This window comes from Gymnodraco acuticeps, unplaced genomic scaffold (assembly GCF_902827175.1).
Source record: "Gymnodraco acuticeps unplaced genomic scaffold, fGymAcu1.1, whole genome shotgun sequence".
NCBI classification, from domain to species: domain Eukaryota; kingdom Metazoa; phylum Chordata; class Actinopteri; order Perciformes; family Bathydraconidae; genus Gymnodraco; species Gymnodraco acuticeps.
The window spans coordinates 1,859,434-1,885,846 of NW_022990590.1; the positions used below are offsets into that span (position 1 = coordinate 1,859,434).

The following is a 26,413-nucleotide window of genomic DNA, read 5'->3' on the forward strand; positions in this document are numbered from 1 at the left end:
TGACACCAATTCAACAATAATATTTTTAGATTAAATAATCCATTATTTGTAAAGGTGGGGCTAATTTGTATTGCTTCATATACTGTTGTGAAGCTTTATCTATCATACACTGTAAATATGTTTTATTTGATAACAATGTTATGTTATTAATAATGGTAATCTCTAAACGTATCAATTACATAATATATCAAATAAATGTATTGGAGTAAAAAGTTATTATTTCACTGTGAAATGTAGCAGAGTAAATGTAAAGTAAAAATATGAATATATTAAGCAAATGTATCGTAACACAAAGTTACTCAAGTAAAGAAAAAATAGTTCAATTCAAAATACTGTTCATCTGTGAAATTCATTAGGCATTATTTGAGATGATCCTTTCCGAATTATAAAAAAAGGGAATGATTTTGTCCGTTCAGTGTCTTTATTTACATTTAACTTTATTCTAAAAACCGCTAGCTGTCATCTCTCAATCTTTAACCTCCAGACCTATAAAATCAAGAAGAAAAGTTTAAATGCTTCAGATGAAAATATGTCCAGCACATACCATTTCATCACAATGGTTTATAGGTAATATCAAGTTCAAGTCATGTAATTGTAAAACACTTACATTTTATCTTGTATACCTTTCAAAAATATGACTTTGACAATAGAGTACAAAATCATGAATCTCTAGCCAACAGACAGAAAACACACGTTAGTGCCTACACTGGACAGTAGGATACACATTTAGAGGGACAAGAACCACAACCATTATTTCAGTCTTACAGAGCTCTCGTTCTAGTGTATCAATGGCTTGACCTTAACCTACTTTTCAAGTATCTACATAACGCTCTGATAAACAGAACTAGCTAAAACAACCACAGAGGATAATGGTGGAAGACATTTGCAGACTGTTTAAAGGAAGAACGCGTGATCCTTTTAATTTCGACTGTAGGTTTTAAGAATTTGACACATTGACAAACCCATAAAGAGACTCACAGCACCATTCATTGCATTAGTGCAGCTCATATTCTGCCTACGAGGTGTAATTTGCATTTTTGTGTGTTTGTGCAACAACATTGTCCCCAATGTCAAAAGTTAAAACAATCACCAACTAAAATTCCCAGTGAACATTTCTCAAAAAAGGACATGTAATACTTTTTTTCCAATCCCCGCCACAGGCTTCTTGTCAAGGCGTTTGAGAAGTCACTGAAGGTTATGCCAGATGTGCTGTCATCTTAGCGCCCCATGGTTGGCATGGTAACAGCTGGGCTCGTCACAGTGGCGTCTTCAGCCTTCCACTGCGTCGTCACAGTCTTGATCTGAGTGTAGAACGAGATGCCCTGGTGGTAAAGGGACAGAGAACATGTGTATTTTTTTGTTGTTGTTGTATTTTAACGATACTACACATGACAGACTGCTTTTGTTGTTTACCTGCTTGCCATAGAAGTTGGTGTCTCCTCTGAATGAGCCTCTGGAGCCAGTGAAGGAGAACATGGGCAGGGGGACAGGGATGGGCACGTTCACACCAATCTGTAAAGTAAAGCATACACACTAACCAATCAAAACTGCTCTGGGGTACAATGGAAACAGGATTTTTAACAGCCAGGTGTTATTCTTTGATTACAGTGTACAGAGTCAAGGTCAAACCGTTTTATAGTTTTTAACTGTGACAATAAACACATTTAATTCATATTCATTCTGATGACTCTTTTTTAAAATGGGCACCCAAGAACGCATGGTAAACAAGACAGAATCCGTTTTTGAGTACAGGATAAGGGTCAGCAAGTCCACACGTCGAGAAGCGTCAAAATATTTTTGGTTCATTGTGAAACCGTGGCGCTACAAATCAGACTAGTTGGGGGCGCAATTTACGCAAATGCCCATATGTACATTAAAAGTTTCTGCCTGATGTAGTCCATCCTTATTTAAATAGACCCCATCACAAATGTCCTTCCTAACAAACCTTAATGGAAGAGATGGGCCGACTGTAAGGAAAAACTCTTAAAATGTACATATGAGCATTTGCATAATGTTTTGAAATGGACTTTAAAAATTGTGAGACTATTCTTTATATGGCTAAAAAAAAATGCGTGAAACTTGGTTTGACACATTGGGCGACACAATCATGATCTGTGAGAAAAATCTGAATTGGGTGTTTCACCTTCATGACTTCTGTATCACACTTTATTTTTGAGCCATCAAGATGATCCAATAAATATTCACACTTTATATAAAAAACAATTTACTCCATGTCTGTTTCCTGTTTTTCAAAACAGAATACCACCCACTTAACTGTTTACTCTCACAAAGGTGACTCACTGAGGACTGAAATAACAACAGGAAAGGTGACCGTCTTTTTTAAATCAGACAGAAAAAAGTGGTCTGTTAAGAGTGTGAATCAATCTCTAGTGTCCTTTTATACAGGAGGCATCTCTCACCTGGCCAACGTCCACCTCGTGTGTGTATTTGCGCGCTGTGGCTCCGTTGGTGGTGAAGATGGCGGTGCCGTTGCCGTAGGGATTATTGTTGATTAAAGTAATCGCTTCGTCAAGAGTGTCCGCCTCCAGGACAACAAGCACCGGTCCGAAGATCTCCTCTGTGTAGCACTTCATGGCCGGCTGGAAGGAGCAGCAGAATGATTACAACAGAGTTTCGTCCAGCATCTAAAATCATCAGCCACGACAACTCCTGAAGGCATCATTAAGAGTATATAATACGCCAGCGTGTGCAGACTTTAGGATGTTTTATCAACACATGAAGAGGAGTAGGAAGAGGTTTTCAAAGTGCATTTTACACTGAATTCCTTCGGCTCCTATTAAACTCCTCTTTATTTAAATGTTCTTATAACTTACAAAATGTCATGCTGGGATAATGGGACGGTGTATTTTATCATATAACTTTATATTATAACAGAAAAAAAGGCAGCCATGTTGCATCCTTTGCCAAATCTCACCAAAACACCACTCAGGATGGTGGGTCCCACAAAGTTCCCATTTTCGTATCCCTTGACGTTGGTGTTCCGCCCATCCAGCAGCAGCTTGGCTCCCTCATCCACCCCGCTCTGGATCAAAGACTCCACCCTGACTTTGGCTTCAGGAGAGATCAGGGGACCCACATCGGCTCCAGGCTGATCACCTTCACGACACAAAAAAAGGGCAGTATCATGTTAAAATAGTTTGCCTTTTGATTTGCATTTCAAACAAGAACAAAACAAATAGTATCAAAGACACTTTTTTGCGCTGACACAGTTTCCAATGAAGTTACCTGCGTTGACGCGCAGGGATTTGGAGCGCTCCACCAGCTCTGGGAGCCAGTCGCGAGACTCCCCTACAAAGATGGCGGTGGAGAGAGCCATACAGCGCTGGCCAGCTGCTCCGAACGCAGCCCCCACCAGCTGGTTGATGGTGTTCTCTTTGTTGGCATCAGGCATCACCACACCATGGTTCTTGGCACCCTGGAATGAGAAATGTAGGACATGTTTTTGAAGGAATCTTCTTACATGGAGTGCTAAGCACATATGTAACAAGCATCATTGATTGACAGCCAAGAACAAAGCTGTCGTCTTGGTAACAGACTGGTTATTATGTGTGCTCCATATATGCCGTCTTTTACAACAGTGTTATAAATGGGTTATCATGAAAAACAACTTGAGCCTCATGAGGGTTTAGTGTACCATGTTGGACTGCACTCTCTTGCCGTTCTTGGATCCCCGCTCGTAGATGTGCTCTCCGGCCGGGTTGGAGCCCACAAAGCTGATGGCTTTGATGGCCGGGTGGTCACAGATGAAGTTCACCGCTGCACAAAGACACAAACTGATACTGTAAATCCACTCTTCTTCAACTTTGCTGCAACCGTAAGGCACAAAATAAGAGCAGAACGGTCTCGGATAGAGGGATTTAAATCCTCAAACACTCGGGAATTACTTACCGATATAAGCTGCACATAATATGGAAATGTCTCATCTACATATTGCCAGGGGGTCTATGATTAGATTGAATAACACACAGATCTCAGAGTCTCACCTGCGTGCTGGCCGTGGATGATGTTCAGGGTACCATCTGGCGCTCCGGCGTCTTGGAGCAGTTTTGCCAGGAGCATAGTGCACCCTGGGACGCGTTCAGAGGGCTTCATCAGGTAGGTGTTGCCGCAGACCATGCCGATGGGGAACATCCACAGAGGAATCATAGCGGGGAAGTTAAACGGAGCGATGCCAGCGCACACTCCGATTGGCAGGCGGTAGGTGAAGGTGTCCATGTCTTTGGTGATGGAGGGTAACGTCTCGCCCAGCATGAGGGAGGGAATGCTGCAGGCATACTCAACAACCTCTGGGAGGAGGAAATGAGGAGCGAGGATGAAGTAAACCAACAACATGTGTAGAGATATACAGATATGAAACACATAAAAAAACACAGGGGTTTGTTTTAGGCCTGTGTATAAGGGGTGTACGAATGGGTAAAAAGTTACAATTAATTGATTACTATTTTCTACATTAAACCATTATTGCACCTGCATTACACCTATGGTACATCATTATTACACCGTTATAACAACTAAAATGTGATCCACATCGGGATCTTATGAATAGGAACTGTTCATTTATATTTTTTCGTGCGAGTAAACTGTAATAGAACTTGTGAAAACTTTGAGCACTATTGTTTCCCAGTATTGTAAATGGAATGTCTAATCCTGGCAGAACCTGCATCTGTAGCCTGTCTTTCAGCTGATACGTTCTAAATTAGCATGCCAGATTAACTCGGCATCTCAAAACTGGGAGCTGTACCAAGTACAAGAAATACTTTGACAGCTCCGTCTTGTAATAACAAAAACATATCTGCTTTATGTGTGAGTGAGCGTGGCTCTTAATTTCTCAACAGGATTTGTGTTGATGCAGGTCTGCCAAAGTGAACTAGAGCACCTGAATGAGGAGAACTGCATAAATTATCTTATTATAGCATGCAACTAACAGCAGTTCCTGCAAAGTGCTTTACATAAACCAGGCACTCGCACTGTAACAACAGGACTTTACAATGCGATGCTGCAGGGAAACTGTTCCCTTAACCCTTGTTTTGTTATAATTGGACATTGTGAAATCCTCTTGAAAAGCATCGTAAGCTTCTAAGTATATGGCCAAAATGGAACCCTTACTCCATTATTCATTTAAAAGTCAAAGTTGCTTTGGCAGGAAGTGTCTGGTTACACCCAAATAATTGACACCCTGCAGCCACTTAGTATCAGACTTTCATCCAGGCGATGGAATAAAGGGTTGCCAAAGATACAGACTTTTCATCGGGAGACACGGATACTATAGACAACAGTTTCAACAGTGGAATTGGATCCCCGCTATATATTCACCGCAGGCACTCTAATCAGCATATCAAAACCCAATAGCACACTGGGAAGTCTACGCGTTACTTACGGAGTCCTCTATATACATCTCCCTCTGCATCGGCCAGGGTTTTGCCCTGCTCCAAGGTGATCAATTTAGCCAGCTCTTTCTGGAATATTAAAAAGAGAAAACAGGTTACTTTAGTTCAAATCATAAGAACAGAGACAAAAAAAACAAGTCCTTGCGGGTAAGACGAATTGTAAAATTGAGATGCAAAAGTGATGCATTGATTATTTATTTAAGGCCGACCCGGAAGTCAGCATTGCAAGGGCTCTCTTAACTCAAAGCAATGGGATTTTTCCATTGGATTTTGGAATACTGCAGAAAATAAGTTCTGGGGTTCAGAAACCTTTATGATACTTACACTTTTTGTTCAGCAGAATAATATCGACCTATAAACACCACTTATATAATAGTTGAAGCGTAAATTCAATTGCCATGAGTAAAAAGGTAACATTAGGCTATAAACAAACTACATGACTGTCGAGTAACTTTACGCTACCACCGCTAAGCTAAAGGCAAACTCATGTACGGCAAGATGACATTTAGTAGTGTCATTTAGCCACTTGTTAGCAACTGTTGTTTTTAAGACACATAAATGCTTTAGACGTTTACTAATCGGTTGTTTACTGATGTATTTTATTGCATAGAACAAAACTTGTAAGCTGTTTTAACCACAGACCTTATTTTGGCAATCTAACAAAAACTCAATCAAAAAACGACTGACTTCGAAACAAGAGAGCCCGGAAGTGCTTAAATGCTATATCATCGGGTTTAGGACTCCTTCCTGCACTCATTTTTGGTCAAAGTTGAAAAAGGAGAAGTGACAAATGTCCGTACGATGTTATCCTTGATGAGCTGCTGGTAGCGCAGGAAGATCTGTTGCCTGCTGAGGATGGAGGTGTCTGACCAGGGTCTGTAGGCTCTGGAGCACGAGTCCACAGCTGCCAGCATCTCCTCCTGGGTGGCTTTGGGAACGCGTCCCACCACCTCATTAGTGGCCTGTGGAGCAGGAGACAGTCCGTAAAAACAACTTGACAAGCAGGGAAAGTCAATCATTGGTTTTACATAAACTATCAATATTAATTTATTTTTGTGATGAAAGTACATTGCATGCCATAATCATCCATCACTGCCTTGCTAGAGGCTTATACTTGTCAAGTTTTACTACAGCAGCTGGACTTTTGAAGGATATAAAACTGTGAATACTGGGCTTTCATTTCCTAGAAACTGGCAAGACATTTCCTCTCCCCAATGTTCATAAGTTACTACTACAGAGTTGCCCTAGTTATTTGCAACCAGTTTTTAGGAGAGCTCAACCTTGTAACAGGTTGGATATAGTTCATCTATGAATACTTACAGGGTTGTGAATGTCGAGCCATTCAGAGGTTTTGGACTCAATGAACTTTCCATCAATGAGCAGCTTGGTGGTGGGCTAGAGGATCAGAGAGCATATGGTTAAATCCCAACCTGTCTGCTTACATCACTACTCAGTTCATTAAGGACATCTGTGCTACAGCATAAAGAGACATTCTAAAGTGTTAGATCTCTACGTTTGCTATGCACAGGGTTGGGTGAGTAGTTCATTTTAATGTTATACAATATATGATTCCTTCATGATACATTTCTGAGCTTAAGTTACATAAGCGGTTCACAATCACAAACTAGAAGACACACTAATTCCAAAGCATGTTTTGAGTACAACGCCTACATAAAAAAAAAGTAGAACCATTATGGGCACTAAAATAAATCAGGGTGCATTCTATGACATCAAAACACTTGCTTTTTGAATTTACCCACAAATAACTGAACATATAAAAATATGAGCTTTCTTTGTAGAAAGTTGTTAGTTGGAGTTTGAATGACATCCGATGGCATATACATAACCTTGGTCATAAAAATCAGTATCTTGATTTATTTTATACTAAATGCAAGTATAAAAGTTAGTGCATGTTTTGTATAGTTTGTATGTATTATAGCATGAGGAAATAGATAATGAATATGTAGGGTCTCCATGGTTCAGCTTATTTTTTATTTGACAATGAATATTCAATGCTACTAGTAGCTTCTAAAAAAAAAAAGGTTTAAATACCCCTCTAAGGCCACGTTTACACGGAGACGAAACGGGTTGTATCCGCTACAGTTCTCTAACGTATATGGACGGTTCGTCCACATGAGGCCGTAACGGAACTGCGGAAACGGAGCCCTCAAACGATAACGGCTCCCAAGGTGGGTAGATCTGCGGACGGAACGCTCTGGGGGGCCAAACGGCTCCGTGTGTACGATCATTTCCTGATAACAATGAAGCCATAGCCCCGCCTCTCCCCACCTCTGCTGCTCACCCCCGAATCATTGCTGATGTGTTTCGCCAACAACAACAACAACAATGGCGGATCACAGGGTTGCTTTCGTGCTCCAAATGCTACTGACCATGCTACAGATGTTAGTGCAAAAATATACAGCTCCTCTACCACAACCATCAGCAACAAGTGGACATGGAGAAATACATGAACTACATGTTGCTAAATCCACCGCGGAGAATAAACAGAAGGGCAACCAGGCAACCATAGCAACCATGCTCGGGGGTCTTCTTCGCGGACAGGTTTCTTGAGCCGATTCCGTGTGGACGGAAGACTTTTTTGATATCTACTAAAGTTTGTTTTTTCGTCTCCGTGTAAACGTGGCCTAACCCCTAGTTTCCACCGGGTCCGTCTGCGGCGCGTTACGGCCACGTTGCGGCTGCACCGCGGCGTCCGCAAGGATCGCGGCCACTAGTCAATGGGTGCTATTCCACCAGATGCGCCATGTTACGGCTCAGAAGCGTCCCAGAAGCGTCTCGCCGCTGGGCTCCGCTCAAAATAGAATTGAAGTCTATTTTTCGACGCGACGCAGCCGTAAGGTAATGTCGGCAGGCAGGAAGTGGAACGTTCGGAGCATATATATATATATATATATACACACACAAACTCATTTTGCAGACCCTATCCCCAGGGCCGCCTTAATGCACGGGCTGACCTGGGCTGAAGCCCAGGGGCCTACGGAGATCAGGGGCCTATCATGAGCCAATAAAAAAATTAATTCTTGGCTTTCAGGATATGAAACTTTTATTTCCAAAATCACACGATAAATACATTTTTGAAGCTTGTAAAGGGAAGAAGACAGCTCTCCCTCGCCACTCTGCTGTTCTCCTCCCTCCGCTGACATTATGAAGAGTATAGTAATCATAGATAACACGGCAGGGTCCGTTACAGTTTGTTTTCCTCTGGTTTCAAATAAACAAAGTCTTGGCTTTCAGAATATTAAACTTGTTTCGGCAAATTCAGATGATAAATACAACTTTGAAGCTTTTAACGGCATAATTACAAGTGGAGAACGGAGTAACTTGACGTCACAGCAGGCATAACAACAGCCGGTGTTTCTCGTGACTGTTTTCCCCGGGAAACAAACACAATACACACAAACGCAAAAATACACAAACACACACACGTATACACACACACTTGTGAGCTTCCCCCAGACCAGTAATCCAAACGAAAATATCTTCCCTCTGTAGTATTTTGATCATTTGCTCCACTAATCAATCAGATCGATGGATTCCAGAGATTTTTCTCAAAGATGATGACTCCGAAACAGTCAGCACCACTTAACAGCCAATCAGAATGAGAATATGTTTCACATGTGACGTATTCAAATTGCGAGTGATTAAAGACAGATGAAGGTTGTTTAGGAGAAAATGTCGGAGAAGAAAAAGTTTGAGTGTGGCGCTCGGAAAAGGAAATTGTTGAGGGAAAAGTAGTTTCGAGACAAGCTGCTATTACAAATGTTTTGGAAGCTTACAGGTTATTTTAAACCTGTAGGCCAGGATGAGGAGGAAGGACAGATGAGTTCTGTACCGAGCGGCAGCGGTGCCGGCCGCGGGGCCTCTGAGCCAAGTAGGCCGTCTGGTTCTGATAGCGATGGAGTAGCGGGAGAGGAAAAACAGACAGGAGGGATGTTGGAGGAGATGGAGAGGACGACGAGGTCTTCTAGAGGGGAGCCAACGGCAACCGGACAAATACATGAGGGATGCCCGATACGTCACTCATCTGGAGGAGAGGACCAGGCGCGCGTAGAGCAGAGTGGAGAAGTGCGATCACAGAGCCTGCCGAGGCTATAAATTTGACTTTGATTTGTTGTTTAAATAGGGGGCCTGCAAAACCTATCAGCCCCAGGGCCTGATGGCAGGTTAAGGCGGGCTTGCCTATCCCTCCGTAGTCGTTCAAGTAGGAGGAGAAATCCCAGCGTTCTCCTCCGGTTTACAGGCACTGTGTAAATTATATATAGAATAATTATGATGATTTTACCACTAAAATACAGCAACACATCTTTGATTCATGTCGTTTATAACTGGGATATTACAATTATTATTAACTTTGTCTGTACAGGAAATATGCTCAAATCAACTGAAACTGCGAGCCGGCAGGCAAGACGCTCCGCTTCTGAAATGCGCCCGGTAGGGTATGACGCTGGAGGAGGCCGGACCAAAACCGCGGCGCAGCCGTTACGCGACGCAGACGGACCCGGCGGAAACTAGGGGTAAGGCTTAAATCCTTAGGTTAACAACCACATGTCGTTTTTTTGTTAAAGGGGACCTATTATTCTCATTTTAAGGTTACATAATAGTATTTTATGCCTCCACTGTGACATGTCTCCATGCTTTAATGTTCAAAAAGCTCTTTATTTTTCTCATACTGCAGCACCTCTTTTCACCCTCTGTCTGAAACAGGAGCCCAGTCTGCTCTGATTGGTTAACTGGCCAGCTCTGTTGCGATTGGTTAACCGCTTAGAGATGTCCTGCCCCCTTAGCCTATCACGTACAATGTGTTGGAGCGCTAGTAGCCAATAGAAGCGCGGGTGTTACATAGTGATGTCAATATGGTAGGGAAAGTGCAGTGTGATTTTAGCCTTTGCAGACCATTTACAAAAAAAAGGGAAAAAAGGGAAAAAAAGAAGCATAACAGGGTGCTTTTAATGTCATCATTCTCAGATTTCCTATTAACAGAGTAACACCTTACAAAGAATAAAACAACAGCAGAAGACATCCTGTAGAACCAGACTGATAAATGGACTGGACCAGTGTGTGTGTATTTTGAAATGTTGGTTACAATCCAGTTTTATTCTGACGATAGTCTTGAAGGTTATTATGGATAAATGAATGCGTCTCAGCTCAATTAGGAGTTTCATGGCACAAAAACACGTGAATGTGTGTGACGTTATTTCAAACACTGTGCAAACATTTGTACAAACACATTACTTATTTAAATGACAATATGCATCTACTTTAAGTTAACTACATAACGCAAGAACACGTGGCATGTGGAAAGAAGTGTGTTGTGTGCAGGACACAAAACATTAATTGACTCATTGCTGAGTTATGAAAGCTGGTGAGGGGTGACTTACCACTGAGGAGTAACACATGCGACCCATCTGGAGGGGCACCTGCAATAATTAAAACACTATTAATTAACTTAATTTGGTATTAAACTCATTGTTCAAGTTCTAATAAGTTAAATACTTGCAAAAGAGCAGTGGGCTGTGCAACGTGCATGTGTGAAACGACTTTGTTAGCTAGCAGTCCAGATTGTTAGCTATTTTGAGTTGCATAAGCGTCCAAGAAAAGCAAATGTGTGTCCAACATTAGCATGAATGTGTTTTACCTTCTTGTTCAAAACGGTCCGGAGGATAATTGACGCCATTATGGAGTGTTTGTGGTCTCTTTTCCTGCTCCGAAGCCCTTCAAACGACCCAAAAGACAGAGAGAACTTAAGCTAGCAGGATTGTTGCAGAGCACATTGTTTGCTGATCTGTGGAATCTACGCGTGGCGGTCATTCGTTGTTGCCGTTCAGTGTGGGCGGGACAGACTTGATTTAAAAACCAATCACTGTGCGCAATTCACCAACCGCCCTACATTACAAAAAGCTGATTGGCTGTTCCCATAAACACGGTTTGGAGTTGTCTCTGCTACTTTAAGATCACTTTAAGCTAATGACATTCTTCTGAAACTCCGGGGTAAGAAATTAGACCTAGTTTTCTTACTTATTTTCAAAATTATATATTTTTGACTGCACAAAATTCACTTGAATGTGTGATAGAAACGCTTAATAACACCTAGTGACAGGTAACAGTTTCCATGGCAACATGCATACAGGCAACATGGAGTCCCTTCACTGGAGTTGTCAAGATGTTGCAAGATGGATTGAGTCTTTAGGATTCCCACAATACAAAGTAGGTAACCAACTCGCCTGACTAGACAGGCGAGTTGCTGGATATGAGCCTCCCAGCTCCCTATGTCATATTTCCCTTCTCCAAGCTTTACATAACCTCATTATACATTTCTGTTGCAGGCATGTTTCACAGAGAACCTCATCACTGGAAGAAAGCTCATTTATGTAAATTGCATCTACTTGCCAAGACTTGGAATCACAGATTTTAAAGATATGAAGGTATATTTCAAAGTCAGAAACTCAGTTCTTTTTTATTTGAGAAGAGCCTGATTGTTAAATTGATATTGGAGACTTGTTTACATATCAAAGCATCAATGATCAAGGCAGGTTTAACAGGCTGTGGGGCACCAAGATAATGATGGCACTGTAAAAAATACTCTTATTTGCTGTTGCTGAAACAATTTGGCTTTATTGATTCAAAGCCTAATTCTTAAATAAAAAATCCCAAGCATTTGCTGACCATCAATCCAGCAACTTCTGTCATGGCCTTTAACTAAGAAGAAAAACAACAACAAGGTTAACCAATAACTGAAATAATTGTGAGTTGCCACCTCAATTGTATTCAAATATCTCTCCACTAAGTGGACTGTACAATGAATCTGGTGTCAGGTCCGTGCCAACTCACTCACACATTCCATTTGGACCTTTAACACTCTTTCTTTAAACAATGTGACATCCAATTAAAGTTGTGTGATGTAACCCAGCATCCTGCCACCAGCGCCTCAGATCCGCTGTATCACACGCAGTAAAAGCTACTGTTTTTCTCCCTGAGGTCGGAGCTAAATTGGCTTAAAGCATGTTTATATATTCAGCTATCAAACCAAAAAAGACAAAAACAACATGTCTCTCTGGGTGAGTTTGAACTGATAATGAAATAGCTCCAGTAAATGATTGTAAGCTCTATTGAGTTGAGATGTTCATGCTTTCATGCTTCTGGGAGTGGGACCTTTTAACCTGTCTTCCCATGATACCACAATCTTGCTGAAATATCCTCGAAAGACTAGACACATTGACTCTCAGTGGGAACACCTCGTTAAATATGGGTGAAAACACACTTTATCAAAGAACTCAACCCTGCTGTGCGCCCTGCAGGTCATCTGTGCTGGTGTTCGCGAGCTTCTGGGGATCACAGAGACCCCGTGGAGTCACAGCGTCGCTGACCCTCGAAGGGACAGCAGGGGCTTGTTCTTGGAAATAAAGAGCAGGACAGGTGATTGGGCGGACAATCTCACCTACCAGCAGTTCCTGGATGACATGCGTCAGTGAGAGAGAAAGACATGAATCACATTACAGTAAAGTGCAGGAAAAAACAAGTCATGTCAGTGTCACTTCATTCCACCAACTGTCAGATCCTGATGACTCGATTGAGACACTCGCAGGCCTTGACATTAACACTTCCCACCAGCAAAAGTGCTTGTCTGCTGTTGCGGCTGGTGAAGAAACTGTTATTGTACTAGTTTTTTGTGCATGTGGCAAAAATGAGTGAAGCAGGTTTTTTTCGACATTAAATATTAGTAATAAAAATTATAAACTGTTGAAATCAGAGATACAACACTTGCCAAATGTATACTTTATTTTTACTGATTTATAATTTAAGTGATTTTTCATGGAAATCACAACATATATATATATAATGTGATATATAGAGATGTTGTGCTTTTCAGATTTTTTTTATATGAATTAATTGAATATCTTTGTGTTTAATACTGACTAAACAGGAAAACACATTAGATTTGAGAATCTGGCATGGGTATTTTTTTTTACTCTTTCCTGATATTTTACAGATAGACATTTTGTTATTTGCAGCCCTATAGTAAACAACTCTTGCTACCATGCTTAAACCACTAGTCCAATTGATCTCAAGTAAATGTCTTGTTACAAGCTATTGATCTGGAGTAGAAATCCTCTGGGTAATTCTGTGGATGACAACAGGCACCTTTTTCACAGCGCCAGGAGGCCCCAGGAGATATCGGTCATTCTTCTTGGGAATAAAAAAAACCCATATGAGTCCAAGAAGTCTCCAGCGCCTCTGTATACACTTATGTAAATATACTGTTTACTTTGCCAACTTGCACAAAAGGCCACAGGATCACTGCATCAGATAGTGATGGGTCCAGTGCCAAGCAGACCCAAGAGCAGGGCTTTTACTTTCAGCCAACTCAACATTTTCCTGCCAATAATCTATGTAATACATGCAGGCCTATTCAGATATGTGCTATAGTTGTCTTTATCCAGACCAGATGCACCACATGTTTTACCTAAAGGAAGTATTTCCAATAACTGTGTTGTTTAAACCTTGTTATTGCCCGACTCATGGCCTATGTGTAATCTCCTCTATCTCCACATCTAAACATGTCTGTGCCTACTTTTTCTTAATAGAATGTTACTGCGTTTCGTGCAGTATAGTCCAATCTACATGAATAAATGATGATGCCTGCCTGTGAGGCTAGGAGACACTGCATCTGTCTATGCACACAAATGGTCTATGTGCAGCTCGGTGCGCGCTGATTAACATTCCGAGCACAGCACCTCTGGTCAGAAATGGAGCCGGGTCGGTGGATGACAAGGGGGCAGGAGGTGGAGGAGGGGGGGGGCAGCAACCTTTCACTCAATCTGGATTAACTCGCACTGAGCCCTACGTCGCCAGCAAAAGCCCGTGAACGCGATACGAACATCTGGCTGGATTCAGCACAGCACCAGTCACTCACACACACAGCGCTGGAGATATTAAAGCAGCCTGCTGCTACAAAGGCGTTTTCTCTTCTTGGAGGTGCACACAGGCGGATGCGCAGTAGACGCGGATCCCGCACAGCTGCAGCCTCACAGCCACACCGGGACCCCTCTGGGCTGCGTTTTCCATTTTAAAATTATTTTTGTTACCAAAGGGGGGTAGCTAAGTTACATATCTCCGATGTGAGCGGATCGCAGAGGAGTCGTCCTTTAACATTCTGGCCATGGATTTCTTGAAGGGCATCGCTGGTTCCGCAGGCCGTCACATGTTATAGGAGCCAAGACGCGTGTTTTCGGGACACCTGAATTATCACCACGGACGGTCCCATTTTTGGCAAGGCGCTCTCAGAAATGCTCCCAGAGGAAATCAGCTCCAACCCACCCTCCCCTGACTTGGCTTGGTGTTTCATCTGCAAGGTAAATTCTATCATTTACAGGCTGCGATTTGAGTGAGGCAACTCTTTTGGGGGACTGTATTTCCAAGAGGCGCAATATTGACTTGAAGTAGTTCTCTCAGGACCATATGCAAGGCTTCAAAGGGTTCCGTGTGACAGGGGTTGTGGCTCCACCAGCTCAGGACCTGCACCGCAAGGTCAAAAAAATCGCCTCAATTGCTTCTCATCGCCATTAGATATCAATTTGATTTTTAGTATCCACTTGGCTGCATTCTCTGCTGCTTTTTCCCTCCCTACAGGTGAAAGTGAGACTCATGCATAATGTTGCCATCATCCAGCCATCTCTCTGAATACGTGCAGGATAAGATGTTTCTTTGTGTTGTTGTTTGTTTTATCAGCACTGAGGATCCAGTGATGTGCTTGCTGTGGTTAAACTGATGCACACCAGTCATTAAGGTGTGATGAAGACTAAATTAGCCTAAGTAACACAATTGATAATGACTGTGTGGGCAGGGGGGGGGCGTGTTGCCAGGTGACTGATGAAGACAGGTGGAAATGTGATCATGGTGATTTTCATAAAAGGGTTGAGGTAAACCTGACGGTCTTGTCTTGTGTCGAGTGTTATTATCACATATCTCATTATTCACGAGTGCCTCAGGCACCATTGTAACTGCTACACAGTAAAAACCAGGCCCACGCCTAATGTTGCTGCTTCTATTTGCTCTTACTGATAATTTAATGCACTGAGTGATATAGATCAAGTGCTGTGTACCTATCACTGATATCAGAGAAGTGATACGGTTCCTCAGCAGCACAGAGGCTGTTCTGCAGACCGGCTCTACATTAGCTGACCCCAATTTTTACTCTACTCAAGAAAACCGTTTGTCTTGTCTTTGCTAAAGATGTGCCTTTATTAGGATTTTAAACTTACTTGAAGTTATTTGACATTCACATCATTTCATTTAACCTACATGATGTGTATATGAGTTCCTTTCATTGCACAACACAATAAGAAGAGGGAAGATTATGCATTATTTAGCCATTGTGTTGCTGTGTGAGGTAGAACACAAGATCCAGAGTGTCTTTGAAAGAGTGAAAATTATTCAATGTATTTGGATCATGTATTACATTTCTGCTTTCCTTATCTTACCATATTGAGGCTCTTACATGAAAAGAGCCCATGATCATGTTTTTCTCCTAAGAGATGTAGCTTTTATCATACACTTCTGTACCTTAAACTGCAGGTGAGATGGTAGATTTGACAGTCTACATGCGTTCCAGCCATACTCTAGAGAAGATTCACATGAGGAGGCATATTGATATTCTGAGGTGGTGTTCGGCATCGCTCTTTCCGGAAGAAAATCCCAGGTCATAAGCCCCTCACATCAGGGCACGTCACAACGGTGAAAGAATTTAGATCCAGAAACAGTGATCAGCATTTCAATTTGGCCCGTTCAGTCTCCTGCTTTGATAGAACACAGCATCTAAAATATGTTTTCTACTGTTGTTTGTCTACTGACGCTCCTGTCATGGGATACCCAAGGTATCACAGAATTTCCTGTGTGAAGGAAAACACTTGGAATTGCAAGGGGGAGTTGTAAATGCTGATGAACAGCGCTTCTATTGATGCGGTGGGTTCTGCTTAGTATGCTGTACGCCTGGCGCACACACACACACCACACACACACACACACACCACACACACACACACACACACACACCACACACCACACACACACACACACACACACACACACACACACACACACACACACACACACACACACACACACACACACACACACCACACACACACACACACACACACACACACACACACACACACCACACACACACACACACACACACACACACACACACACACACACACACACAAGCTGGTCTGCCTGAAACATCATTTCACATCAGAGAGCTACATCAAGTCATTTAGTTTTATTACGCACAACCCTGGGAAAACATTGTAAAACATTGTCTCCGATGCAAAATTAGCTGAGTGCACAACCTGCTTTATATCCGACACACAATGAGTCTGCTCCAGCCTTCACACAGCACTCCAATTACCAAGGACTTTTTTTCTGTATAATATAAGGTGATCTGAAAATGTGCCACTGATAACATCCACCCAAAACTGAGGTTTTCTGTGTTGCCATGGCATCAAGGCTGTCACCCAAGAGCTATCGCATTCTAACATTGGCAGGCGGTGTAGGGAAAGGGTGTCACGGGCACATACACTCATTCACAAACATGTGTTAGCTAGACGCTCCATAACGGCATCAGTGTTTGGTCAGGATGTTTGGACACGAGCGTTTACCCGACAAAACTGAATTTCTAGCGGCTCAGTCCGAATACGATTCCCTTTAGCAGCAGCAGAAGCTCCATTTGGGCTCATAAAGCAAGCAGGCTGAGGACCCATTTCACTGCTTTGTCGATACCCTTTTACCATCATGTTGCAGCATCAGTTTGCCTCCTTGACACAACTGAGCTTATGTCTGGCACCGACAGACGTCCGGCAGCTTTTCAGAGAGTAACCCAGATGAGCCTCGCCGGGTCGTTGCCATGTGCCACGCTTTCGGCCTGCGTGGAGGCATAGCAGGCAGACTCCATCTCATTAACTTCCCCTTGCAGGCCTGCTTCCCCTGATTCCCTGCCCAGACGTGGATTGCAGAGTCTTTCTCACATGAGCTACAGCATAAGTTAGACCATCTGAAAACATATCCCCCATTACCTCACCAAACGATTGGCATGCAGTGTGCTGCATAAGGCTTTTCTTGGAGAATGCTGCCCCAGGGAGACCATAGATATCCTCTCCTATACAGTACACTGCTACTGCTGCTGCTAAGCATGAATGTCTGTCTCCATTGCTGAGGGTTGTTGTGTAGTGAGCTACCTCTATTAGGCACAAATCCACCCACTGGTGTGTGAGTGTGGGTGTGAGCTGTCAGTCTGTTCTGTCCTCTGAGGGAGAAAAGACCTGCTCAGAGGTAGTAAACGGACATTTGATTGACTATGAGGGAGACTATGGTTAATGCATCAGTAGATTATCTGTTTTCTTGTTTATTTGTGGCCCTCCCATGTCACCTCACTATAATAAACAGCCCAACCTGGAGGATAATGATTTTCTGGCAGGGGGCGTGACATTAAAAGATTGTGTGATTGATGAACACATTGATTGATTATCTTCTTATTTGTTCATGTACCTGATGAGTGCAACCTGTTGTGCAAATCCCTGTGGAACAACCATAATGAAATGCAAATCAGGGGGACGGCGACAGACATTTGCCTGCCCCTTCTCAGCAGCGAGGGGGCTGTCCCTTTTGTCCTCACAGAAGGAGGTTTGTAGGGATTACCGTTGCAACCATTCTCTTCACATTTGGCTGAGTTTTCAGCAGCGCGAAGGAAAAAAGCACCCATCTCCACAGAGTGAATCAATATCACGTCTTCAACGCTATTCCAGTCTGGAAGTAGCAGGTCCGCTCCACCTCATTGCACATCCAGAGGCCGTGTCATTCACAGTCAGAGCAGAAGGTGGTTGGCACACACACACATGAAATAACTTATGTACATCTCATCTTCTATACTCTCTCCTCTGATGCACACACACATAGAGAAGTTTCCACCATGGGCCACTACACTTTGCATCACAGCGCTTGGCACGGAAGTCGTGTGCCACCTTTAAGAAGTCTTAAAGAGTCTCGACAACATTTATTATTGACTCCACAGTCCATTACTCAGCAGATCAGATCTCGGCACCACTGCACCCCAGATCCTCAAAAAGGGGCTCTTGTGTGACTTGGTAAAGTTGTCCCCTGTAAAAACGGGCCGAGACAGACATTGATTCATTTCTGCTCGATCAGCACTTTTTATGAAAATGTCACGTCCAGCGCTCTCCCTTCAATGATATCTTCCCTCCCTTTGCTATTATGGGCCATATAACTCGACCTCTTTCCTGCCGCCTTGTCAAAAGCTGTGATACATTTTACCCAGCTGTCAAAACAGTTTTAGGCGGATGCCACCATGGTTTACGTTAAAAACATTGCCCCACATGGACAGCGTGTCAATCCCATCCCGTGTGATGTTTTCTCTGCTCTATGATATTTTCACACACACTGTGACTTTCAAGGTTAATACGCTGCCAGTTGTGTGTCACAGCTCCGGTGCAACAGAGGCTTTGGAAGCATGAAGGTGCTCTTTGCTGAGGCCAGAATTTGATGCACTCTCTCCAAGACCCTGCGTCGACAATGGAGACATTATCAGCAGACCACAGACAGCTATAATAATAAATCAGCCATTCTCTTCTGTATTTAAAGGTTAGGCTTTGGATTTTTACTACAGTTGTGGGATTGCATCTCTTGTTCCCTGTGTTTGATAGGATTTGTGTTTCTTTCTATGCGCTGTAACAGGACACCCAGAGAGCTGAATATTACATGTTCTACCTAAATGACACTAAATGTCAGTTCTTAAAATAATCACGGATAATGTCACTGTCGTTCTAGTACACGGTCAGGGTGCACCTGAGGAGCTGTGAACTGATCTCCACCGTCTTAGTTTTATGACATGCTATATCCCTGACAAGGTCTCAGGAATCATCAAATGGATGACTTCTTATCCCCCATCTCGGCTGTGTCATAAGTAAGAGTAGCAGCAGAGAGAGCAAGAGAGAAAATCGATAGCAAGGCATAGCACATACTCGCTGAGGCACTGGGCCCAATCATCCCTTCCTATTGGTGATACGATCCTGGGAGATTTCCGTCTAATTCTGACGAGGCTCTGGACTGCCAGTCTAGACTTTCATCCTTCTATACACCGACATAAAATAACTTCCATTATCACATCAAAAAAGTATAAGCGAGTAGGGGCTTACATAGAGAGCTGTCACAAAACATCATACAAGATTTCTGGGGATGTTTCGCTCTCAAGTCTGCAGGTGACTAATTAGTTTCATGTCTAATTGCACAGCGTTTATTGTTTGTTCAGGCATCGACTCTCTTAGTTTACCGCTGAGAATTTGGAGAACAAGTCTGAAATCCTAGCTGTGAGCAATGAGTGTGCCTCAAATCTAGCGTAAAAAAGCTTTACACAGCAGAATCTCCAAGTTCATGTTTTAAAGGGGGAGCTCTTATTGCATGTGTGATTACCCAGCTACAGAAATTACATTGTGATGATTATAATACAGCTAACAATTCCTGCTTTGCATTTTTAAACAGCTAAAAGAGTAATAGGCACTTCTCTTTCTCTCTTTTTGCTTGGATGTTTTTTAGGTGTATTAACCTGACTGAAAAGCCAAATGGAGTCCCTCCTGGTTTACCTGATAGTCCTCGGTGTGGCCGTGAAGGCCCACAAAGTCCAGGTCTGCCCCAAACGTTGTGTCTGCCAGGTCCTCAACCCCAACTTGGCAACTTTGTGCGACAAAAAGGGTCTTCTGTTTGTGCCCCCGAACATCGACAGGCACACGGTGGAGATGCGTCTTGGGGATAACTTTGTAACCAGCGTCAAACGCAAAGACTTTGCCAACATGACAAGGCTGGTGGACCTGACCTTGTCTCGAAACACTATCGGCTCCATCGCACCCCTCGCTTTCAAGGACCTGGAGAACCTGCGAGCCCTTCACCTGGATAGCAACCGTCTGTCCCGCATCATCAACGACACCTTCAGCGGCATGTCCAAGCTGCACCACCTCAACCTCAACAACAACCAGCTCTCAAACATACACATCGGGGCCTTCAATGATCTGACAGCGCTGGAAGAGCTGGACTTATCCTACAACAACTTGGAAAGTGCGCCGTGGGTGGCCATTCAGAGGATGTCCAATCTCCATACGCTCAATTTGGACCATAACTTGCTCGGTTACATCCCAGAGGGCACCTTCTCGGGGCTGCAGAAGCTCAAGAGGCTGGATGTGACTTCCAACAAGCTCCAGAAGCTTCCCCCTGACCCTATTTTCCAAAAAGCCGGGGTCCTGGCCACCTCTGGGATAATGGGGCCCATGTCGTTTGCGTTGAGCTTTGGAGGGAACCCGCTGAGGTGTAACTGTGAGCTTCTCTGGCTGCGGAGGTTGCGGAGGGAGGATGATCTGGAGACCTGTGCCTCACCGCAACACCTCGCCGGGCGCTATTTCTGGACTGTCTCAGAGGAAGAGTTCCTGTGTGAGCCTCCTCTCATCACCAGGCACTCTCAGGTATGACCTCCAACTGGAGCCGTGCACTGTATGACACAACACTCACTAATGTTAGAGTCTCTGAGCCAGACATTAGACTCTGCCTCAGTTAATCCTAGGTGGCACTTTCTTTGACTGTCACACCAAATATTAGCTTTGCGAACCAGACGAGTCTCACAAGACCTGTGGGTCTCATCTGGGTAGCTCAGCTAACTGAATAATGTCAAATATATTGGACTTACTTAAAACATGTGATCAAACCTTGGCCTGTGATATAGATCACTTAGATAACTTCTTGAGCAGAATCTTTCAGTAACCATTTTAATAAAGCTCTTTGCAGATGTATGAGGATCTGCACTGAGCTCTTATTACACAGGGAAAGCTTACAGTGATTTAGTCCTTGATTCATGCATCCAAACTAAATTATCTGATCAAATCCTTGCCAAATAACTACAGCTCCTCTCATTTACATTCAGTAGACTTATTTTGCATAATTGCAGAGGAAATTGTGTTTACTTGGACTCCATCACATACACTGCAATGTACCGTCACATTGATTATCTTGCCTTCATTAGCATGATAATTCAATATCATGACAATGATCAATCGGAGAATATATTTATAGGGAATAAAGCTATTACACACAACATCATCAATAAGAGCATATACAATAATATATAAGCCAAAGCTACAGCACATATGGTAACTGTTTGTACAAAGCGTTTTCCACTGTGTCTCTGTGTTAAACATAGTCCTCCCACTAACCGCCTTTCCTGCCTCTGCCTCAGGAGCTGCGAGCGTTGGAGGGTCAGAGTGTGACAATGCGCTGTAAGGCCAGGGGGGATCCCGACCCCATTATCCACTGGATCGCCCCTGATGGACGCCTGATGTCCAATTCCTCCAGGGCCGCGGTCCACTCAGACGGCACGTTGGACATCCTCATCAGCACCGTCAAGGACTCCGGTCTGTTTGCACCCCCGAGGGCTGTGCCTGTGTTGTTGACTGAACAGAATTAGTTGTTTGCTCATGTTCGCAGAAGGCTATAGGGCTGAAGTATTTGTCGACATCAGGCGATAAAGTTCAGAGCGTTGGATTAAAGCCACAACGGAATACAAAAATGACTTTTTCACCTTGTTGGCTAAAAGTCATTTAGCTATCCTTTTGCCAACTTTTGACTTTCTTAGACCTTTTTGTTTTATAAGAGTAAATCATCAAATGTTTAAAAATGGCAACTTTTTTTGGTTTCTTGCTGGGTGTTAAATAAGAAAATGTATAGTATCTCATTAAATTATGATATTATAAATGAAGCTAAAGTATAGCCAGCAGCCACTAAACTTTGATTAGCTTAGACAGAAGGAAAAAGCTAACCGTAAGCATACTCACAGTGTTAGAAACCTTTATTGATTCCAGCATTTGCTGCTTTTACAATAGGGGTTTTGTATAGGTTAAGTAAGAGGGCTATAACATGTTGATTAGTGAGCTTTAGTGAATCTGGTAGGTTCCTGCTGAAATTAAAAATGCTAGCTTTTCTGCTAATCTTAAAGTCTATTTGCTAAGCTATGCTAAATTGCTGCTGGCTCCAGATTTATGGCTGCTGGCTCTAGACAGTATGGACAAATATGGGACAGGTGCCGGTCTCTGGCTTCAGCATTTGTATCAATCTTATCATCAAACTCTTGGCAGGAAGGCAAACAAGTCTGAATTCCTACATTTCTTTATGCTAAGATACAAATATATATAATTTTTCAGGGCACTACTTTGTATATTCCAATTAATAAAGGATGGACATTAATCAATGTAGTTGTTGTTCTAGGTTCATTCACCTGCGTGGCCTCCAACCCGGCAGGTGAAGCCCAGCAGACGGTGGATCTTGTCATTGCCAAACTCCCTCATATCACCAACAACACAGTCGCAGAGCAGGAGCCCGACCCCGGGTCATCAGATATCGCCACAGTGACAAAAACAGGGGTAGAGGCTGGAGGTTTGCCTCTGGGGAACGCGAAGACGAGCCAGGAGAAGAAAGTAGTGATCGCTGAGGCCACGTCCACCTCAGCCATGGTCAAGTTTAACTTCCAAAGGAGTATTCCTGGAATACGCATGTTCCAGATCCAGTATAATGGCACCTATGATGATTCACTGGTTTACAGGTAAACAATTATTACTGGCCCGCTGGGTTAAACAAGGTTAGAGCTAGTTAGAACGTTGAAATATGGGCCAAATAACACAATTTAATCCAGTAAACAAACCTTAAATCTTTATCTGGATGTATACCAATGCATCTGTTTTACCTTTAAAGTCTGCTTTGATTGCTTAAATCCATCTGGATGTTTAGTCATTAGAAACTTGACCTGGATTTTGGCATTATTATTTGATGGTGTCTATTAATCCCATCAGGAAGACAGACTAATGCGCTGTGTTTTACTCCTTATTCTTTCACTCATAATCCCCCCTCACAAGAGTGTATCATTTACTTTGTGCGAAACCTTGATAATGCTTAATCAACAAAATCAAAACAGAACGTCAGCACTAAGCTGCGGACTGATAGAAGGATGAAAGAGTAGTCAGCCAGTGTTTCACGAAAAGCATCAGAGGCTTTCGCACATGCCCATCTGAGAAACTGGCGTACACAGCACTCTTTCATCTCTGGCCTCTTTAACTCCATATTCAGTGCTTATCACTGTTTTTACAGGATCGTCGCACAAGCCCCTTTTTTCCACAGAAACTTTGCTCGAGTACACATATGGTTTTTGGCAGTGACTACTGAAATCAGGACACATTAGGGAGTTGGCTCTGTAATCTTGATGTTGAGAGCAAAACCTGCTTCCCCGGTGACAGAAAGCAACCTTTTATCATTAAAGACGCTGGAGAAAATCAAATGCCACAAAAGATTATGCCTAGACGGATCTTAAATAACCCCTGGGAGATAAATGATTGTCACGTAATTTTATCCCTTCGACACAATAAACTGGATAATCTGATTTGCTTCTGTCTCTTTTCATGTAACCCTCCCTAATCTGTGTCATCACTCAGAAAGCTTTTGTTTTTCCTTTTTACAGAATGATACCCCCGACCAGTAAGAGCATCACGGTTAACAACCTGGCGGCGGGAACGCACTACGACCTGTGTGTGCTGGCCATTTATGATGACCAGGTGACCTCGCTGACGGCCACCAGGGTGATCGGGTGTATCCACTTCACCACAGAGCCGCAGTACCTGAGATGCCACTTCATGCAGTCCCAGTTTCTTGGCGGCACCATTGTGGTTATCATTGGAGGGATAATTGTGGCCTCAGTGCTCGCCTTTATCATCTTCCTCATTGTGCGCTACAGGGTGTGTAACCAAGGAGATACAGATAAGGTCGGTTTGGCTGTGTTTTGTTCTTTTTGTGTTCATTGTTTCTGATGATATTGAATCAGGAGTGTCTAATAGAATTGCTTTAACTTTTTCTCTCTTCTGTTACTTGTCTCGGGTCATGTCAGGCTCTAGAGATGGGGGATATTCGCTCACTGAGCAGTGATGGGCAGCTGCAGGGCTGTGGGGTTCCAAAGTCCCTCTCCAAGCAGGTCCTGCGTCCCGAGAAGAACGACAAGGAGTGCCTCCGGATTTCCCTGCCGCCTCCGGAGCCAGCCAAGCAGAAACAGCCCGCCGTTGAAGCCTCCACCAAACCCACCATCCCAGACTGCACTGTCTCCAACTCTGCTGCCACTCACAGCTGGCACCCGGCCTCCCCTAGCGCTCCCCGGCCCAAACGCTCCACCGCTCCACCCAAACCCTCAGAGGCTCGCCGGGCTGATGTGGAGCTTGATAACATGAACCGGAATAACTCGTCAGAGGTTAAAATGAACACCGCCGTCGCACTGGCTTTTCCTGGCCAGCCCAACAAATGGACCGCAGCACCCAGGGGTCCGCGGCCCCAGCCAGCGCCTCGACATTACATGACTGTACCCGCAGGGGGAGTGAGGGTGAACCGCAGGCACTCCCTGAACGCTTACTCATATATGGAGCACTGTTATGTGGCTTACCCCAAACCCGGGGCCAGCCTGCGCTCCAAGAGAAGCCTGTCGATGAGCGTGGAGCTGCCGCAGCTGGACGGCTCCACAAACATTCACCGGGCCAGGGACAAGCTCTCCAAGTCTGAGTGGCTTCTGGAGAGCACTTTATGATTTGGAGTTTATCACCTGCGGTCCCTCGTTTTCTTGGATCGGATTTGTGGCCCGTTGTGGAACAGACAAGGGATTTAATGCCTCATTTTGAGCTTTTGTGCTCTCTATTGACGGACCTGTAAGCTTCTCTCATATATATGAGGGCAAAGCAGGCACACAGGGTTATTGGGAAACATTTCAAAAATATGTTTTCTACCTTATACCCTATCAAAGTCGTCTTTGTAATGGCGTTTGACGAGACTTTGACGGAAGGCACAACGATGTATAAAACAACTTCATGTACAAAAAATGTTTAGTTGTGTGAGATGCTGTATATTTCAGTCCAACCATAGGTGTTCATGTGGTATTGGATGCAGTAATCTGGACATACTGTATTATAACCGAGAGAGAAACATGCAGGGGGTTATTATACTCAGTGTCATTGCCTGTTACTTAAAGTACAATCTCTGTAGACTTTGAACATGATTCTTGTCTCCAGCTCTACAGCTAGACGGTGACTTGTCTTAATTACCTTGGTGGTGGATGGAGAGTTTATGAATGTGCTTTACATCCCAGAGGCGTTGGAACAGAATGTAGTAGACAGACAGCGCTCCATCTTTCCATCCCTGACACCCCCAAACACAGCACAATGCAGTATTTTTGTGGCACAAGTCGACTCAGCCTAATACTGCCCTCCGGTTTGAATCGATACATTTTTATCACATAATTACATAATGACTCCACTCTGATAGGATTCCTGTCATGCCTGATTTGAGCGACAATTGCACCAATACCAACAGCATGACAGGTACGGATAGTGATCTGATATTACGTGAGGAAGAGATCCAGAGGAATGGTTCCATATTTTTTACTTACTGGCGTTATCGTGTCACGCAGATGACAACCATTGTAAATGAACTTGTCGATGTAAGAGAAATGATAATCACAAGTATGGGAGGACGTCAGCTCTTGATTTTGCTGTTGTTTCTGTTTGATGTTTACCAGTATAAATAAAACAGTGATAAAAGGGACAAACTCAGACTTATCTCATTTTCAGCTTTGTGGATTTCCCAACTGTTTTCACATCATAATTAGAGAGCAGCCCCCTCAAACACAAAGCAAGCATCCCTTAGTTCAGTAAGCCCTGCCAGCCAAAGCGGTAATGACTTTGGGGTTTCAGTCGTCTTGCAGCAGCGTAATTCCCCTCTCTGCGAGTTGTGGACCTCTGACAGATCCCTGCCCTTGTGTTTGTTCAAAGAGAGGGGGAAAGCAGAAGATGAAAAGAGGCACTCGCCTGCGCTTCTCCCTGCTCTCCTGACAGCGCCTCGCTGAGCACTCG

At 43.5% G+C, this 26,413-nt stretch overlaps 2 protein-coding genes across 2 annotated transcripts; one reads left to right on the forward strand and one right to left on the reverse strand.

Moving 5' to 3' along the window:
* Positions 1–402: 402 nt before the first annotated feature.
* LOC117554192 (methylmalonate-semialdehyde dehydrogenase [acylating], mitochondrial-like) lies at positions 403–11,293 on the reverse strand. The gene is made up of 12 exons (XM_034228487.1): positions 11,065–11,293; positions 10,808–10,846; positions 6,729–6,803; positions 6,209–6,370; positions 5,399–5,477; positions 4,005–4,307; positions 3,656–3,777; positions 3,247–3,436; positions 2,936–3,117; positions 2,421–2,600; positions 1,414–1,512; positions 403–1,322 (listed from the first exon to the last, which is right to left on the reverse strand). Exons 1-12 carry the CDS (start codon positions 11,101–11,103, stop codon positions 1,218–1,220), a joined length of 1,575 nt encoding a protein of 524 aa, XP_034084378.1. The 5' UTR covers positions 11,104–11,293; the 3' UTR covers positions 403–1,217.
* Positions 11,294–14,226: 2,933 nt separating this feature from the next.
* Positions 14,227–26,100, forward strand: lrfn5b (leucine rich repeat and fibronectin type III domain containing 5b). Its single transcript, XM_034228434.1, has 6 exons — positions 14,227–14,779; positions 20,037–20,953; positions 21,721–21,895; positions 22,746–23,079; positions 23,989–24,289; positions 24,412–26,100. The coding sequence occupies exons 2-6, from the start codon at positions 20,063–20,065 to the stop codon at positions 25,093–25,095; spliced, it is 2,385 nt and encodes a 794-aa protein (XP_034084325.1). The 5' UTR covers positions 14,227–14,779; positions 20,037–20,062; the 3' UTR covers positions 25,096–26,100.
* The last annotated feature ends 313 nt before the right edge of the window (positions 26,101–26,413 follow it).